This window comes from Ornithodoros turicata, chromosome 1, assembly GCF_037126465.1.
Source record: "Ornithodoros turicata isolate Travis chromosome 1, ASM3712646v1, whole genome shotgun sequence".
Lineage (NCBI taxonomy): Eukaryota > Metazoa > Arthropoda > Arachnida > Ixodida > Argasidae > Ornithodoros > Ornithodoros turicata.
In genome coordinates this window covers 203,959,381-203,977,101 of record NC_088201.1, presented here as the reverse complement: position 1 = coordinate 203,977,101, position 17,721 = coordinate 203,959,381, and the positions used below count along the sequence as shown (strand labels likewise).

Here is a 17,721-nt window from a genome sequence, read left to right as displayed (position 1 = left end):
TCGATAATGGATAGAATTATGTGCAGTTTCTAAAAAAAATTACGGGAAATTCACAATGTAATTGCAGGACTGAGGAGATGTGCACAAAGCAGGCTGCGCGAAACATGTTAACTCTCATGTTAATGTTAACTTTCATGTCAACAGTTCATCTCACTAATGCAGCCAACAAAATACGTACAACGCAGATGTACCCTTCTCTCACGATATTTTATGCTGGGTGAAAAGTTCGGAGTAGATCATCATCGAACAAGCACAACACCACAAAGTGTTTCACCATGAGGTATTTGAATTGAGCATTTTCTGATTATTCGAATTCAATTTGCCATCTGAAGAAATTATTTGGGTTCAATTCACACTGCAACTATTTGCAATGGAAGTTTTGCTATCTGCGCAGCTTTACTACTGGATGAAAATATTTGGAAGTTATTCGAATTCTTGGTTTTCAATATTTGCATTCAATTTGCAGTGAGTTTCAAATATTCGAAAACAATTTGCAGTCAAAATTTTGGCACTCGCACACCCCTCAAAAGTAGGTATGCTAAGAGCAAAAAGAGCATGAAAAACCAGGCACTCCATCCAAAATACTCTCCGAAACATTGGAAGCAGAAATACATTGGCTCTATGGGCCGTTTGACTGTGCCAAGAGCTATATCCAAAAAAATTGGAAAGTCTGAATTGTTGGTGTCTGTAATATAAATCAGCGACTCTAACATCCCTGTGGCAAAAGCAATCTTCAATAACCACTGAAGCCAACGGCCATAGAAAATATGTGCAGGGCCACCAACCATATAACCATATAATGTGCCAACTTCTCAAAGAGCATTGAATCCAATTCACCCTGACATGCTAAAAGGTCTCCAACACCACACTCCTCTCCCCAGGACAACCAGGAAATATGCACAAACAGACCCTGGGACTTCCTGTCTGCATCTCTTTTAAATCTGTTTTATGTGTGCAACAGGGGTAAAGTGAGACAAAAATGCCTCCAAAGTGTAGGTCCTGAGGATGTCCTGAGTTGTCCAGAGTGATAAAAACGATCAGTAATGGGGACGTGCGTTGGCATTTGATGGTTTTGCATTGAGCCTTTCGGAACTGTTTTGTATTTGGGGAAATTAAATTGCCATCGCGAAGGCGTTCACTATTTCATTCCCCTCATCACCACCAGCAAATCTTGCACCAATGCGAAGTTGGATCAAGATGAAAGATGAAAGTCGCTGAAAAGGTTAGCCGCTGTAGGACTCACTAAACATCAGTTCTCTCATGTTGGATCAAGAATCTCCAAAATCCGAGTCTTCCATATAGAGGAGAGTACATGCTGGAAAACTGACACATGCGAAACAGAAAACCGAAAAAGCATTTCTGTTGAATTCTTCTTTTCGTCCACGTGTTGCCGTCCAGTTTGATGTTGACAAAATTCCGTCAACCAGTTTGTATTTACCTTCTGATGTTGAGTCACAGCTGTGTCCGATCTGGTCCTGCTCTGTTAAGATTGGAACATTGTAAGGCTCTGTCTTCACTTCTACGACTGGACATTCGTTCGAAGAGTCTTCTCGAGGTTCTTCTTTAATGTCACCCATCCTAGCCGTAACTCCTGAAGTGAAACAAAGAAAAACAAAAAGGAGAGAAATAGAGACACATTAGAAAGCTTCAAGTTATGTGATGGCAACTCGTGAACTAATGACACAAGGGAAAGGGTGCAGGCTGGCTGATATACATCTGTGAAAAAGACTGAGAGACACGGGCACAGAAGACGACACATGTAAGTTCTCAGACACACTGCAATAATTTATTGGTTCATCTCAACTTAAAAGCTAAAAATCTTCAAAGGCGTGTGAGAGGCATAAAAGACGCATTATGCTAACTATGTTTCCCCTAGTGGCAATGCCCAGGGTTCTCCCCACGATAAGCAGCAGTGGTTTTGCCGCCCACCACCCATTTGCGCCGTGGATCACGTGCTCACCACACATGGCTGGCACTGACACCCGGCATTAGGCGCAAGGATACGTGCTCTCCGTCCGCGAAACGGTGGTTGAGATGGGAATGAGAGGGAAACAGTGAAAGAATGCACAAATGCGTCATCACTCTTTCTATCGTGACCTCTACCGTGTTCATAGCCATTTCCCCTGCATCTCCTTTGCTGTCCCTCATCAACTTTCCTCTCGTCCCCGTTCTGGTGTACGCTATCAACTGCGCCTCTGCGCATGAGAAAAGGCAGAAAAAGGAGGAGGAGAGCGCGGAGTCAGTAACCGAGTGAGGAGACCTGCGCAGGTGCTCGTTAACTGTCCGTTTCGTCACAGCCATCACGTGCCGGCATCCCGCGTGGTTGTTGTGTCGTCCACGTTATGGCCATGCAACGAAAAGCGTCGCAGGTGTCCCTGCTTCCTTTCTTCACATCGAAGGCAACGGAGCATGCGTCTGGCAACACGGACCAACGTGACTCTGAGCGTGAGGCAAATACAGCATCAGCGAATGTAAACACCGTGGACAAAGTCGAGGCTACGCCAACAGCGAAGCGTTCCACGCTTTCGTGCACGCCGGACAGTGCCAATTCGAACCCTTGAATGCCGAGCTGTGGTACACCCAAGACTGGCGTCAAGGACAAGCAGCCATCGTCCTTCAGCGGATCGTGGCTTCGTCAGTATCCCTGGCTTATTTACGACGAAGCAAGAGGGGGAATGTTCCGCAAACTGTGCATAAAGTAGGACAAGCGGTCCTTCGACAGATCCGTGTGGAACGAGGAGCTATGCAAACGGATTCGGTGGGAGAGCATCCGCAAACAGGAAGCGTGAAATTCCCACCGGGACTCTGTCACGCTTGAGGCGCACAGCAAGGTGGCTACATCACCACTTGAAATTCTGCGGCCGCCTGCCTCCCGGATCGCAATGAAACAAGCGTTCGCTAGCCTGTACCATCTCTGTAAACACAGGATAGCGCACACCACGTATTATGAGCCTCTTCTAGATTTGCTCGCCATGCTGGGACTGGATGTCAAGGCACAGATAACAGCTGGAAGGAACGCTACCTACTGCAGTCAGAGGTCGATCCAGGAGACGGTAGCTTGCCTTTCGGGTGTCATCGAGGATGACATTCTACACGAACTTCGACAAAGCGAGCATTACGCCCTAATGTTTGACGAGACTACTGACTGCACCGCTGTAGAACAGCTGGTAATCCACTGCAGGTACATCTTCAATGGTGCACTGAAAGTGAAGTTTCTCTGCATGATTGATGTGCTGGGAAGCCTCGATTCACAGTTGAGTGACAAACGAGTAGTAGCTCTTAATGCCACCAACATTGCAACCACTGTTGAAAAGTTCACCATGAAAAAGGGCCTTGATTTCAACAGCCTTCGTGGCATTGGTACTGATGGTGCACCTGTCATGACAGGAAAAAAGGGTGGAGCAGTGAAACTGCTGACAGACAAACAAAGGACTGCAATATCTCCCCTGTGCTGTCAGGCTATTGGGATCCACTGTGCAGCCCACAAGCTGAACCTGGCAGCAAGCCAGTCTGCTAAGGCAGTTGCTTATGTCGCCAAGTTCAAGGACCTCCTGCAGCAGCTGTACAACTTCTACGCTTCAAGTTCTGTGCGTACAGCTGGGCTCAGTGCAGTCCAGAGAGTACTGGAAATGGAGCAACGGAAAGTTGTGTAGCCATCTGCTACATGTTGGTTGAGTGTTGGAGGATCATGTGCAGCTGTGCGCAACAATTTTGCAGCAATCATAGTCAGCCTGTCACGAGAGGCAGAAGAAAGGAGCGACATCAAGGCTGCAGGACCACTGAAGTTCATCTTGGAGGGGAAGTTTGTGGGCACACTGCTCATGATGTGCGAGGTCCTGCCCTCTCTTGACAGTCTGTCACGAGCACTGCAGTCAAGGTCACTGCAGATGGATCTGCTTCAAGGAATGATTAATTCAACAATCAGGACATTGGAGGCACAGAAAAATCACCAAACACTGGTCCAGGAATTTTGTGCTGCCCAGGATGTCCCAGTGAAAGTAACTCATGAGTCTGAAGCATGGCTACAGGCCACAAAAAGAGCATTTCTAGACAGGCTCATAGAAAATGTGAAGGACAGATTTGAGGACCATCCAACACTGGCTAGTTTTTCTCTCCTGCTAGCCAGAGCTGACTACCAACAAATGGTGTGTGGCAATGGGGTTGAAATTTGTGCTGCGCTTCAGACGGTAAGTGCTATGCTTGGAAAGTCTTATAGCAGCGACATGCTAGCAGAGTGGACAGGCTTTGCCAATTTTGTTCTGGGGTCTGACAGGATGCAGAAGTTAGAGGCTGCAGAATTTCCGCTGTGTGTGGCAACAGACCTCAGGGAGCTGTATCCCTTAATGTCACATACAGCAGGTGCCTACCTAGTCCTGCCACCGCACACAGCAGACTGTGAAAGGGGGACTTCTCTGCATTGAAGCTCATCAAAACACAGCTGCAAAATCGACTGAAGGAAGATTCCCTGGGCTGTCCGATACGAATTGCATGCGAGGGACCAGCAGCGAAAGACTTCCCGTATGACATAGTGGTGGAGAAATGGCCAAAGCTGAAAAACAGAAGGTTGATAGTGTGATAGCTGAGTGCCAAAAGAGTGAATAAAGTTATCGTTGTACTTGCATGCAAACCACGCGTCCGATCTGTTTCTCTCTCCCCCTTCCCTCTCTCACTCGGTCGTCAAATGTCCACCACTCAGAATTTTCTGGGGAGAACCCTGGTGCAGGGCCACCAACCATATAACCATATAATGTGCCAACTTCTCAAAGAGCATTGAATCCAATTCACCCCGACATGCTAAAAGGTCTCCAACAACACACTCCTCTCCCCAGGACAACCAGGAAATATGCACAAACAGACCCTCGAACTTCCCGTCTGCATCTCTTTTAGATCCGTTTTATGTGTGCAATATGGGTAAAGTGAGACAAAAATGCCTCCAAAGTGTAGGCCCTGAGGATGTCCTGAGGTTGTCCAGAGTGATAAAAACGACCAGTAATGGGGACGTTTGTTGGCATTTCATGGTTTTGCATTGAGCCTTTCGAAACTGCTTTGTATTCGGGAAAATTAAACTGCCATTGCGAAGGCGTTCACTATTTCATTCCCCACATCACCACCAGCAAATCCTGCACCAATGCGAAGTTGGATCAAGATGAAAGATGAAAGTCGCTGAAAAGGTTAGCCGCTGTAGGACTCACTAAACATCAGTTCTCTCATGTTGGATCAAGAATCTGCAAAATCCGAGTCTTCCACAGAGGAGAGTACATGCTGGAAAACTGACACATGCGAAACAGAAAACCGAAAAAGCATTTCTGTTGAATTCTTCTTTTCATCCACGTGTTGCCGTCGAGTTTGATGTTGACAAAATTCCGTCAACCAGTTTGTATTTACCTTCTGATGTTGAGTCACAGCTGTGTCTCATCTGGTCCTGCTCTGTTAAGATTGGAACATTGTAAGGCTCTGTCTTCACTTCTACGACTGGACATTCGTTCGAAGAGTCTTCTCGAGGTTCTTCTTTAATGTCACCAATCCCAGCCGTAACTCCTGAAGTGAAACAAAGAAAAACAAAAAGCAGAGAAATAAAGACACATTAGAAAGCTTCAAGTTATGTGATGGCAACTCGTGAACTAATCCCACAAGGGAAAGGGTGCAGGCTGGCTGACATAGATCCGTGAAGAAGACTGAGAGACGCAGACACAGAAGACGACACATGTAAGTTCTCAGACACACAGCAACAATTTATTGGTTCATCTCAACTTAAAAGCTAAAAATCTTCAAAGGCGTGTGAGAGGCATAAAAGACGCATTATGCTAACTATGGTGGCGATCTGCCTCGCAGGTTATCAGGAAGAAAAACAGGTGAAGCAAGTGGTCTCTTCATGCACTGACAATGCTTCCCACATTCGTCGTTTTGGACAGTAACTAAACTATTTAACTCTGCCCCCATGCGTGACATCACGCACAAGAACAATGTTCCTAACAGTAATTTTTCGTTTTGGAACAGAGTCATTCATCAGTGCCGTAAAACCGTGATCCTCTGCAATGCCATATGGTTATCAGATTATTACTAGAGCCTGAAGTTTTCGGGAAATATTTTTTTCTAAATTCGGGGGGTAAAAATCGGGTAAACAAACATGTGCACTAAATTCGTGAAAAAACTCTGGTGAAAAAAATTCGGTGAAAAAACTCCTGGTATGCTAAATTCGGGGAGAAATCGGGCTCAGTTGCTCAAACTAACTGTAATGGTTTGGTACAAACGGTGATGTAACTGTCTTTACTGCCAAACAAGTAAGTTAATGCATTCCTACAGATATCCCCGTGAGGGGAATTTGCCGGGTAAAAATCGGGTTTAACCCCAAAGGGTGAAACTTCAATTCGGGGTGCAAATTTGGGGAAGAATCGGGTAAAACCCTAAAACTTCAGGCTCTAATTATTACATGCGCAATAGTTTCCGCGCTGCCCTCTTCGCGTCTAAAGCCACATGTGTCTTGCTATCATGTGCTACAACAGTGAGTGCAGTCTCAAATGCTTTTGCAGCATTATCGTCAGCCCAGTTGGTATTTCCACCACGTTGCGCAGTGCGGGTGTTCGAAAAAAAAACGTGCCAAAATGTTGCCATGTTCCACTCCTCCACTGACCCTGTCAATGCCAGGGTGTTTGGTTCGATTATTTTTCTGCAGGAAAAAAAGTAACTGTTACAGTGACGACGGCCAGGGTTGCAGAGCTGCCAGTCCGGAGTTGGAATGATTCTGGAATCACTCCAGATTTAGCAGAGCCCGGAATGGATTTGGAACGGAATGGCGGAAACTGTTCTAGGAATGGGAATGGAATGGTCTGGGTGCCCCGGTGACAGTTTTGGTTTCTGCCCTCGCACCCTTTGCACCGCACCTGCACACGGTCGAGAGTGAAATAACCTTGTCTTTGTGCTCTTTCAGTGCGTGGTAATGTCGACCTCCTCTAGCACTGCTGGACTTGCCAGTATGGTTACCGGTCCTTTTCTTCTATTGAGGGAATTAACGGAATGAAAATGGGTTGCCAAGCCATTCCAGGAGTGGGAACTGACCATTCCTTTTCATTCCGAGGAATTGAAAGGAATGGAACTATTGCAAATCTCCATTCCTCAGAATAGAATTGGAACGGAATGGGAGACCCCACACCGGAACCCTGACTATGACTATGCGATCACACAATGCCAGGGTTGGGAAAATATCACCAAAGTCTAGTCCTCCACTGACCCCGACAGCGCACGCGTCCACGGTCTGGTTATTTTTCTACAGTAGAGAGTAACAAGTTATGGTGACTGACTATGTGGCGGCTATGACTGTGCAATCACACAATGTCGAGATTGGAAAAACTATGTCAAATTATTGTCACAGTCCAGTCCTCCATTGCACCTGACATCCCACGTATCTGTGGGTTACTATTTCTCACTAATGCCTATGGAGGAAAGTAGAGAACCCTTGAACCCGAATTCTTTCCAAGTTTTTTTTTTTGGGGTGGGGGGGGTGGGGGTGGATACGCTTAATGCAAAAAAGACTTGGGGTTTAACCCGATTCTTCCCCCGAATCGAAGGTTGCCTCTTTGGGATGAAACCCAATGTTTACCCGGCAGATTGCCCTCACTGAGACAGGAACAAACACTAAACTTGTTTGGCAGCAAATACAGTTACATCACCGTTTGTACCAAACCATTCTAGTTAGTTTGAGTAACTCAGCCAGATTTCTCCCCGAATTTAACGTGCCGGAAGATTTTTTTCACTGTTCGCAAATTTCCCTACATTCTCCCGAAATTCGGATCACGCATCACGTTGTACCACTTATCGCGTGCGTGATTTACCACCAATTCACAACCGTACGCATCGAGATCATCCGATTTCACTCGGGATTACGGAAGTAAAAATACCACACGATCTTTTCCTTCCAACACCTCTTTAGACATTTAACCCAAAAAAGGTCAGACCTATATATCTATGGAACTTTCACCACCCCCAGTGTACGATTTATAAAAGGATTTTACCATCAGCGTCACCTTCCGAAGGAGACTCGTTGCAGTGCTGTTGCTGTGTCTGGCCCTCTTCTGGTAGACATGGAACATCAGGTGGTTCCAATTTCACTCTCACAAGCTGACCACTGAACTCTGAGGAGAGCTGCATCTCTTCAGGTTGTGAATCCGAGGAACTGGAAAGTGACGACTCAAGGGCACGAGGATCTCTTGCCTCTTCCTTCATGAGGAGTAAACTTTTTGCTGTCCTTGTCCCATGTAAGGTAAGAGAGAGAAACAGACAAGTGGGTTCAGAAGCAAACAAATACAACACATAAGTGTAATACAGAACCTGAAAAATGCTGAACAGTGTATGATTTTTTGAGGAAAGTGCAGACTCACTGCCTGTTGGAGGGTCGGCTGTGTCTGCATGGGTTCTCGGTTAAGACAGAAGAGGTGACAGTGAGGGGTTCTTGACAAAATCCTCGGTAGACTTTTTTTTCCTTCTGAAGAAAGAAATACCGTGCTTGTATTTGTACTTGAATATTTCCCAGATTCAACACGTGACATTTGGAAGGTGTAAAGGGTGACGAGCGAGGAGGATTTTCCCCCCTTCTCATAGGTACGCTTCCCCACTGGGAAGTAACGAGAAATTTTTTAAATGGACCACATCTGCGTAGCTGATGGTCAGTTCTATTTCAATGATCATCATGGCTGAATAGAATGCTCAGTCTGTCCATGTAAAGCTACACAACTTCCACTGCACGGATCACTTAGTGCCACGCTTTTATTTATGTATTTATTAGCAGTATGTTATGAAGAGACCACTCTGCAGTCAAAGGGGAAATCATGCAAAAAAAATAGTAAAAGAAAGTAGGAAAAAGTAGTAAATCCTCCTCGCTGACATGACAACTCACACAGCCGACAATGTCAGAGATTTTTTTGCACAAACAGGGGATGAACAGGTGTATTCTTCCCTCAATGGTACGACAGTGATTGGTTCAACGAGTGGTCCTTGTTGTTCAACAATATCACTGCAAAAACTTTTTTATAGAAAATTATTATTTAAAAAAATTACTAACAAATTTTTATTAAAAATTTTATTGGATATTGGACTGGATTTATTGGATGAGCTGTAAGGTGTTCTTCACAGTGTCTCTTGTTCTCCAACAAATTGTAGCACAGCCTTGCGGTAGCGCAGTCTCAATGTGCACAACTAGTCTAATGAACTTATTATTATGTATCTGCGTCCTATATTGCGTGTTAATAACACAATTCGCTATAAACCAATATCGTGGTCATATTAACAGGGCTTGACTGCAACCAAAAATGATGTTGACGTGTGTCATCGTCTGCAGTGACGTGCCTTTAAAAGGACGGTCTGGTACACCCTGCCCCTCTCATAAAGTGTACCCCAGGTGCAGGTTCCGTCCCCAGCTATCATGGCACATTTTGAGAAATCCCTCAAAGACTATTCGGTTATTCTGAGTGAAAATTTGACGGTCATATGTGTACGGTACTCATGAAGATAGTTTTGAACTACCTTCTGAACTATCCATTGTGAACTAGTTTTGATAGCGAACTAAGTTTCTGAGTCACCCCGGCCGTACAAGAACGTACCTTTCGCAGCATCTTTCTGGAAAAATTCTGGATGGCATCGCGTTCCCAAGTAGTTTGGATGCCAAAAAAGAAAACCGTAAGATAATACTTTTCTTCGGTTTTTTCTTTTTTTTTTTTTTGCTTTTACAAATATAATGGGCAAATATACTCAGTACCCAAGTGGGAACACCTATGTAGTCACCAGCGCGATTGCAGATGCGGATCTTACATGTGCAGGTACAGCGCGGATACGGATATCGTCAACATTATTCGCGCTCACCTCTAGAAATGCTGAAGGGAACTGTTAAACATAAGCACATGTGGGTGCACGTAATGCGCACGTAACGGCAACGTGTCCCAGTATGGGGGAAAAAAAAAGAATCTGTCTTTTGGCATGGTGCCAAATATGTTCAAATACGATAGCATTACTAGACCGTCATTGATGGTAAACTCTTTTTACATTGTGCTTAAATTCCTATTGAAAGCTTTTTAAAATGTAATTAATCGATTAAATGTATAGGGTTTGGGGAGGTGACCTAGAAATTATTTGGGCTTGGTCCAGGCCAGGTCAGGAGCAGGAAAATGGCCGAGCTCATGCAGTGCTCTAACGCCGAGCATGGTTTTAATATACCTCATTATTTTCATCACGTGGTGGTGTCTTGTGGGGCAGAAATGTCTTGCATTGTGTTTCATACAGCGAGATATTTAACGACGCAGTGTGGGGTGGGCTTTTTTTGTCATGAAACACAAGCGGAGTCAAGCCGAGGTTTTCCTTCAAACGGCCCCAGATGCAACATGGCTAGGGAATGACTTTTTCGGGTTAAATGCCTTTCTCAGATTCAGGGGGTAAAAATCAGGCGCTACTTTTAAATCTGTAATTCGGGGAGAAATCGGGCGATAATTGTGCCTTCAGGTGTTATCTGGTGTTTTTGTTTCTCCTCTTGTCTATTAGGTCATTTCCTAATCTCTCTTTTTTGTTTTCTTGCGGGATCGTGACCTTCCAGCGGTAATCCCCGAAGGCATAGACAGTGTTGGCGCACATGGGTGTATTGCTGGGAACGTAAGTGACCCGTTCTTACATGTGTTACACGTGGTGACCTTTGTTCGTCTTCAGTGGAAACGTCACTTGAGGATTTCATAGTGACTAGAATTCGGGGAGAAATCGGGTTTAACCCGAATTGGTCGGAGGTCAGTTCGGGGGGGAATGACCGGGCGGAATCGGATTTAACCCGAAAAAGTCACTCCCTAAATATGGTTAGTGCTCAGCTGAATGAAGCACCAAGTTCTGGAGTGACACACACATGTATCACCCCGAATTTCACGGAAAACCAACCCCCCACAGTGTGACCCTAAATATCCAGCTGTAAGAAACACAACGAAGGACGCTTTTGCCCCACAACTTCGAGTCACCAACACTTGCTCAAAATAATCAGCGATTTGAACGCCATACTCAACCACACGTACTCCTCAGACAAACGCACCACCCAGTGGCAGAACTGAAACACTTCGGAGAACACGAAGAAAGGCCCAGGTGAAGGGCTAACGAACTCTCCATGAACCATTCGGAGTTTGAGAACGGCTTTAATTCGAAGTCAGACTTCCAGCCCCCAACACATTTGTTGAGTGATGTCATTAACAAAGGAGAAACTTGCATTACTAGAGGCCTAAAACGTATACAGGGTGTCCCAAAAAACGTGTCATTGAATTATAATAAAAAAACTACACCACCTAGAGTCATGCGGTCAATGGCATTTGTTCTTACTGGGTTTTTGCCACCTCCTGATGTGAATGTCATGTAACGTAAGTTTAATTATGTAAATTTTTGCGAGCTTAAGTAGGAAATTTGCCTAGTAAAGGTCACTTTTTTACCCCACCAATGTGAAGAGCGTGTTTAATTTAGTAAAATTGATGATAATTGACAGGGATATTCAGGAGCTATCCCATCGGAAAAAATAGCCGAACATCATGATCTACGGAGGTCGCACACAATAGCCCACGATGAATTTTTCAGCGCAATCTTTGTCAGTCCGACGTATACAGGGTGTCCCAGAAACAGTGTCATTGAATTATAATAAAAAAACTACACCACCTAGAGTCATGCGGTCAATGGCATTTGTTCTTACTGGGTTTTTGCCACCTCCTGATGTGAATGTCATGTAACGTAAGTTTAATTATGTAAATTTTTGCGAGCTTAAGTAGGAAATTTGCCTAGTAAAGGTCACTTTTTTACCCCACCAATGTGAAGAGCGTGTCTAATTTAGTAATTAATTGACCGAATCTAATGATAATCGACAGGGATATTCAGGAGCTATCCCATCGGAAAAAATAGCCGAACATCATGCTCTACGGAGGTCGCACAGAATAGCCCATGATGAATTTTTCAGCGCAATCTTTGTCAGTCCGACGAAAGGAAGTTGGAAAACCCGCCCACCACGACATCGCAGAAAGAGATAACACAGGCACGGCTTATCACGTCCGACTTTCACTGGGATAATGTTTTTCCTTTCCCAATTTTAGGAACTGTTACTTTTTCTACTATCACTCTGTGGGCTGGCTTCGGAACCTCCTTTCGTCGGACTGAGAGCGATTGTGCTCAAAAAGTCATCGCGCGTTATGGTCCGGTGCTCCGAAAAGCATGATATTGGGCTATTTTTTCCGATGGGATAGCTCGTGAACATCACTGCCAATTATCATTAATTTGAGTGAATTCGGCACTCTCTTCATATTGGTGGGGTAAAAAAGTGACCTTTACTTGACAAATTTCAGAGTTCAGTTCGCAAATATTTACATAATTGAACTTGGAGTACACGACATTCACATTAGGAGGTGGCAAAAACCTAATAAGAACAAATGTCGTTGACCGCATGATTCTAGGTGGCGTAGTTTTTTATTATAATTCAATGACACGTTTTCTGGGACACCCTGTATAACTTACCCGTTCAAAGCTTCTGCCAAACTTTAGCTAACTTTCCAAGTTTTTGGGGGGTTTTGCATGGGACTTTAGCTTTCCTCCATTTATCGATTGTTGGATGATTTTGGTTTGTCAACAATGTCGATGCCGTTGAATGGTTCATAACGACATAGCAGGGGACGACAACCTTCAATAATGATCACATAAGTTACCGTAATTTAATTGATTCTTGATCGGTTCGGGGTTTCGCAGGCTCGAAATTAAATATACTGACCTCGGAACTATGCACGTCAGATTCCTTACTGACGTTAACACCGTTGTCGCCAGAAGTTGCTCCGAAGATCGTGGGGACGGCTCCTACATCGAGCCGCATCTTCTTCGGCGCCATCCCGAACCGTGCTAGCAGAAGATCTCTGACCATGTAGGCGTCATCAGCGAAATGTGCGGAACACACACGTTTCACATTCAGGACTTTCGTTGAAGACGCTTCGAGCGTGTGATTCTCGATGGCTTCTTCCCACTTACGCTTCGTCGCTTCGTCTTTCGGGGCATAAAAACTCAGGTTGCCATTGACAACAGACCTGTTGTTACACCCAGGCACGCTGCAATAGTTTCCACCGTTCGGCATGTTCCGTAGGTGTAACGACGAGAAATTCACGAAACACCATAAGGAGAGGCTAGAAGGAGAGGTGGCGCTGGCTCTGTGTCAAAACGAGGGATGCGTCATATTGTGGCGGCCAGTGTTGTCATGTGCCGGTGCTGTCTGCGCGCTGTCCTTGGCAGCTCTGTTTCAGTGGTGAATATTGTTACTGTAATCAATTTATGAGAAACAAATGGAGACAGACGCTATCTTCCTCGACCTCAAAAAGGCGTTCGACAAGGTATCTCACACGGGTCTTCTTTATAAATTATCTCGTTTAAACCTTCCCCCATCTCTCTTAACCTGGATCGAACAGTTCCTATCCTGCCGTAAACAAGCCACGATAGTTAACGGTACCTTATCATCCTTCTGTTCTGTCACGTCGGGTGTCCCTCAGGGCACCGTTCTCGGTCCGTTATTATTCCTCATATACATTAACGACCTCCCCACCAACATCACTTCAAAAATTCGACTTTTCGCAGACGACTGTGTGGTGTACCGAGCAATATCGAGTATATCAGACCAGGTCATATTACAACGCGATCTTAACTTAATTGGTGAATGGTGCAAAGTCTGGCAAATGGAACTCAGCTTGCCGAAGTGCGTATTTGTTCGTTTCACCCGTTCCGCACAACCTGTAACTGTTACCTACTCTATATCCAATCATTCTCTTTTCCCTTCCACATCATGCAAGTACCTGGGCCTTACCTTTTCATCTAACCTTTCATGGAAGGACCATATCTTAGCCATCTGTAAGAGGGCCAATTGCTCACTTGCTTTCCTTCGACGCAACATAAGACAAGCGCCCTCAAATGTTAAAATAATTGCATATAACACTCTGGTTCGACCTCAGTTGGAGTATGCAGCCTCGATATGGGATCCCCATCAGTCATATTTGGAAACACTTGTTGAGTCAGTCCAGAACCGGTGCGTCCGCTTCATCCTATCGGACTATTCCATTCAATCAAGTGTGTCCTTAATGAAACTTAATCTAGGTCTTCCCTCTTTGACATTAAGGAGGAAGTACCTTCGGATCTGCTTATTCCACAAATTCTTCTCCACTACATCCCTGAGTCAGCTATACATCATTCGGGCCCGGTATATTTCTCATCGCACCGATCACAGTCTGAAAGTATCACGTACTATCTCTTGCACCGAGTCCCTCAGACACTCTTTCATACCGCTCGCCGAAACCGAGTGGAACTCACTCCCACAGAACATTGTTGACATCGCAGATCCCCTAACCTTCCGCAGGCATTTACTTTCCCATTTGTTTCATTAATAACTCTATTGTCAGATAGACCTCCTTCCCTAGGTCTACTGCGTCCAGTGTACCATCGTTATTGCATTGAACTACTATTGTTATTATTGTTATAATTCTTGTTTGTTCTCCTTTTAAACAAATACTGTGCAAAGGCTGTTGTTAGTTTTTTTCTTTATCGTCTACCCATGTAATGACCCTTTGTGGTCCCTTGGGTTTTGGAATAATAAATAATAAATAAATAAATAAATGTGCAGTAAGTATAAAATAAACATAAAGTTGCATGAGAGAACTGATGTTCTGAGGCTGGAACAACATAGAAGGGACAATCACATACAAGGCCTCAAGTTGCCTAAGAATCGGTAATCCAGAAGATGTGGGTAGGGGTGCCGTGCGAGGGTTGATGTAGGAGGAGGTGAGATAGAGGGAAAGGGGGAAATGTTTGCGGGAAAGGGAAAGTGGGTGAGGGGTGGAGAGTATACAGAGAGAGAGAGAAAGAAAGAAAGAAAGAAAGAAAGAACGAGCGTACTCACTCAAAACAACAATGATAATAATAATGAATAAGCAAGAAAATGATTGGTGACTACGCAGTTGGGTCTCTGCTCCAGATTTATCCAAGCTATAGCGGAATGTTGAAAGGAAAACCCTGTAAAAGCCCATATGGAAGGTGTTGAGCCACAAATACCGGCAAAAGGCTGCCGGTATCACCTTCCTACCGGCGACCGGCAGAGCAAGCAAATAACCGGCCGTGCCGGTATAATACCGGCCTGGTGGCAACCCTAGATGTGGGTTTGAGTCCTACAGCTGGCTAACCTTTTCAGTGACTTTCATGAAGTAGGTAATACTACACCCCTCCCGTGCTGTGATCACCTGTTCTAGAAAGAAAATGCGGCCTTGAGTGCAAGGGGAAGCTAGCAGAGTTTCGGTTCCGGAGTTGCCGACAGACGGCCGTGGTTATCGGCCAAAGCTAATTATGCGGAGTGCTACTTTGACGTTCGCTGCATCACAAGAAACAATGCGGCTAAAACAACTGACCAGAAATTCTTGACCAGAACGTCAGAACATGTGGAATTAGGGGAACAGGACCCGTGAATTGCCTGCGTGGGAAGGACAACTCCAAACGGAGTAATGAAACGACTGAAGACTGGTTTGACACTGGGGATGGTAATCCTGGCGGTCCCTCCTTTGCAGGACTTCCGCCACAGCTGAAAAATATTCGTCTCTCCCGGAAGAGCCTCGTTAGTGCAGAAACAAACATACCGATGAAAGATGAAAGTCACTGAAAAAGTTAGCCAGCTGTAGGACTCGAACCCACATCTTCTGGATTACCGATTTTGTTACACATACCGCCTCAGGTGCGTTACTGTCGTCACTAAAGACACGGGGCCCTGACACCACAGAAATTATAAGGATGATTTCTCCTTATGTTTTCTATGCCTGACGACGCTCTTGCGTTCAACTTTCGTGTGCGACGACTTGCTTTTTCTTTTCTTTTTACACAATTAATACACATTGGAAAGACAACATATGAAAAGGGGAATGTCACTGGATCAGCAAATACAGCAGAAAGATTACGTAATGAAAATTGGAATGATCGACGGGCTCGGCGCCTCCGGGGAAGAGGTGGTACCTCACAGCACAAGCTCGCCGATAATTCTTTGGGGCTCTGACTTCCTTTCTTTTTAATGTAATGGCCTGGACATTCCTTTGGTAGGCGTCAAAGCGAGCGGACAAAATGAGTCTCGGCGACAGAGATCCGCAACGCAGACACTTGTCCCGCGTTCGCGAACATGATTACACACTTCAAGGAGGGTTGGCCATATTAATAGGGCCAGGGTTAATAGGGCCATGGCAGCTTGCCTTGCCCCCAAAGACGCTTCCATAATGAAGTTACGATGGCGAGGCAAGGTGCCACTGCCGCACTAATCTAACCTAATTTATCACTAAACAAAGTCTACCATGTCAGGTTAGAGTTGGCTTCCCCTCAACGCGAATAAATGAATCGAAAAGTTCCGCTAAATTTACAACCGTACAATTAAGCAACAATAAGCATTGTTTGAAGTGAGCTTGACTGCAATACTGAGAAGTGTCAGGTGAAGACAACTTTGAAATGGTGACGCCTACCAGTACCAAAGGAATGCCGTACATGGTATTATCATTTCAAGACACTCAGACTTGATCGTATTTTTGAAAATGCACAAAAAGTTGGAACCCTCCCGTTGTGACACAGCATCTAGTTATATCAAAGGGGGATTTCTGCAGACTAAAGTCACGTTGCTAGGTAGAACTCGCTGTTTTCTGAGTTCTTTGTTTTTCTGTGGGCATGGGGTCTATGTCTTGCTTCTTGTGGTTCTTTTCCAATTATTTATTTTAATATTAATAATAATTGGGGTGCTTTTACACGTAATGCCAGTCAGAGGCTTCTTCTAAGTGACACTTGAGGTCACTTTGCCATTACTAGAAGCGTGCTAAAACCTTTAAAGTTTGTGTCCAACATGTTTACATGTTCACTTACCGCCATGCATGGAGGTCGCCATGGAAGAAAGGGGGAAAGAATCATGCCCATGACAATGCCGATGTTACGTTGCACGAGTTGAAGTGCAGAAAGAGATCAAATATAATGGTATGTCTAAGAATAATACCATCGCGGTATCTGGAACTCATTTTGAAGGACTTAGTTCCCGATGTCACTGAACTCGTGTGAATTTTCACACGCGCAAGAGAGAGAGAGAGAAAAAAAAAGGTAATGTGACGACGATGGCTAACATCGTCTGCTACGACCATCTGCTGCAACAAAGGCATTGGCTGAAACGTCAGCCTCAAAGGACGGCTTGCTATTCCTCCCTAAATAATTCCTAATCTCATCTATAACCTGACCCAATCTAACCTAACTTATCCCTAAACTAACCCAGATTATGATGTATGGTGCTCAGAATGGCGTAAATGCAGGCTAGCTGGTGGACAAATTCCATGATATGCAAGCCTGAGCGATGGGCAAGACACGTAAACAAACGTGTTGCGTTTGTTTACGTGTCCTGCCCATCGCTCAGGCTTGTCTATCATGGGATGTATGGTGCTCTTAGGTCAGATTAATGGGGCCATGCGAGCTTGCCTGGCCTCCTAAATCCACTTCGATAATGAAGTTGGGAGGGCAAGGCAAGCTACCCCGAACGCCCGACAATCTCCGTTCCTTGTACAGTAACTAACTTGTTTGTGGTGTCGTATTTGGTGAAGATTTATGGTATGGAAACGGTGCAACATTGATAACAGCACCACATTTCTAAAACACCTGAGACAACAGAAAAAAGACAACGCGACACAGCCTACACTCCCAATA

At 44.9% G+C, this 17,721-nt stretch overlaps 1 protein-coding gene across 2 annotated transcripts in view; it reads right to left on the bottom strand.

Moving 5' to 3' along the window:
- LOC135378981 (zinc finger protein ZFP2-like) overlaps positions 1-16,918 on the bottom strand; it is a 28,302-nt gene extending 11,384 nt beyond the window's left edge. The window contains exons 1-6 of one of the 2 annotated variants that reach the window (XM_064612188.1): positions 16,900-16,918; positions 12,758-13,292; positions 8,376-8,479; positions 8,010-8,242; positions 5,386-5,538; positions 1,439-1,591 (exon numbers count right to left, since the gene is read on the bottom strand). In XM_064612188.1, coding sequence (XP_064468258.1) covers positions 1,439-1,591; positions 5,386-5,538; positions 8,010-8,242; positions 8,376-8,479; positions 12,758-13,111 — 997 coding nt within the window. In that variant the 5' untranslated portion in view covers positions 13,112-13,292; positions 16,900-16,918. The remainder of the gene's footprint in view (positions 1-1,438; positions 1,592-5,385; positions 5,539-8,009; positions 8,243-8,375; positions 8,480-12,757; positions 13,293-16,899) is intronic. The other variant, XM_064612189.1, reaches the window with a different exon arrangement.
- Positions 16,919-17,721: the final 803 nt, after the last annotated feature.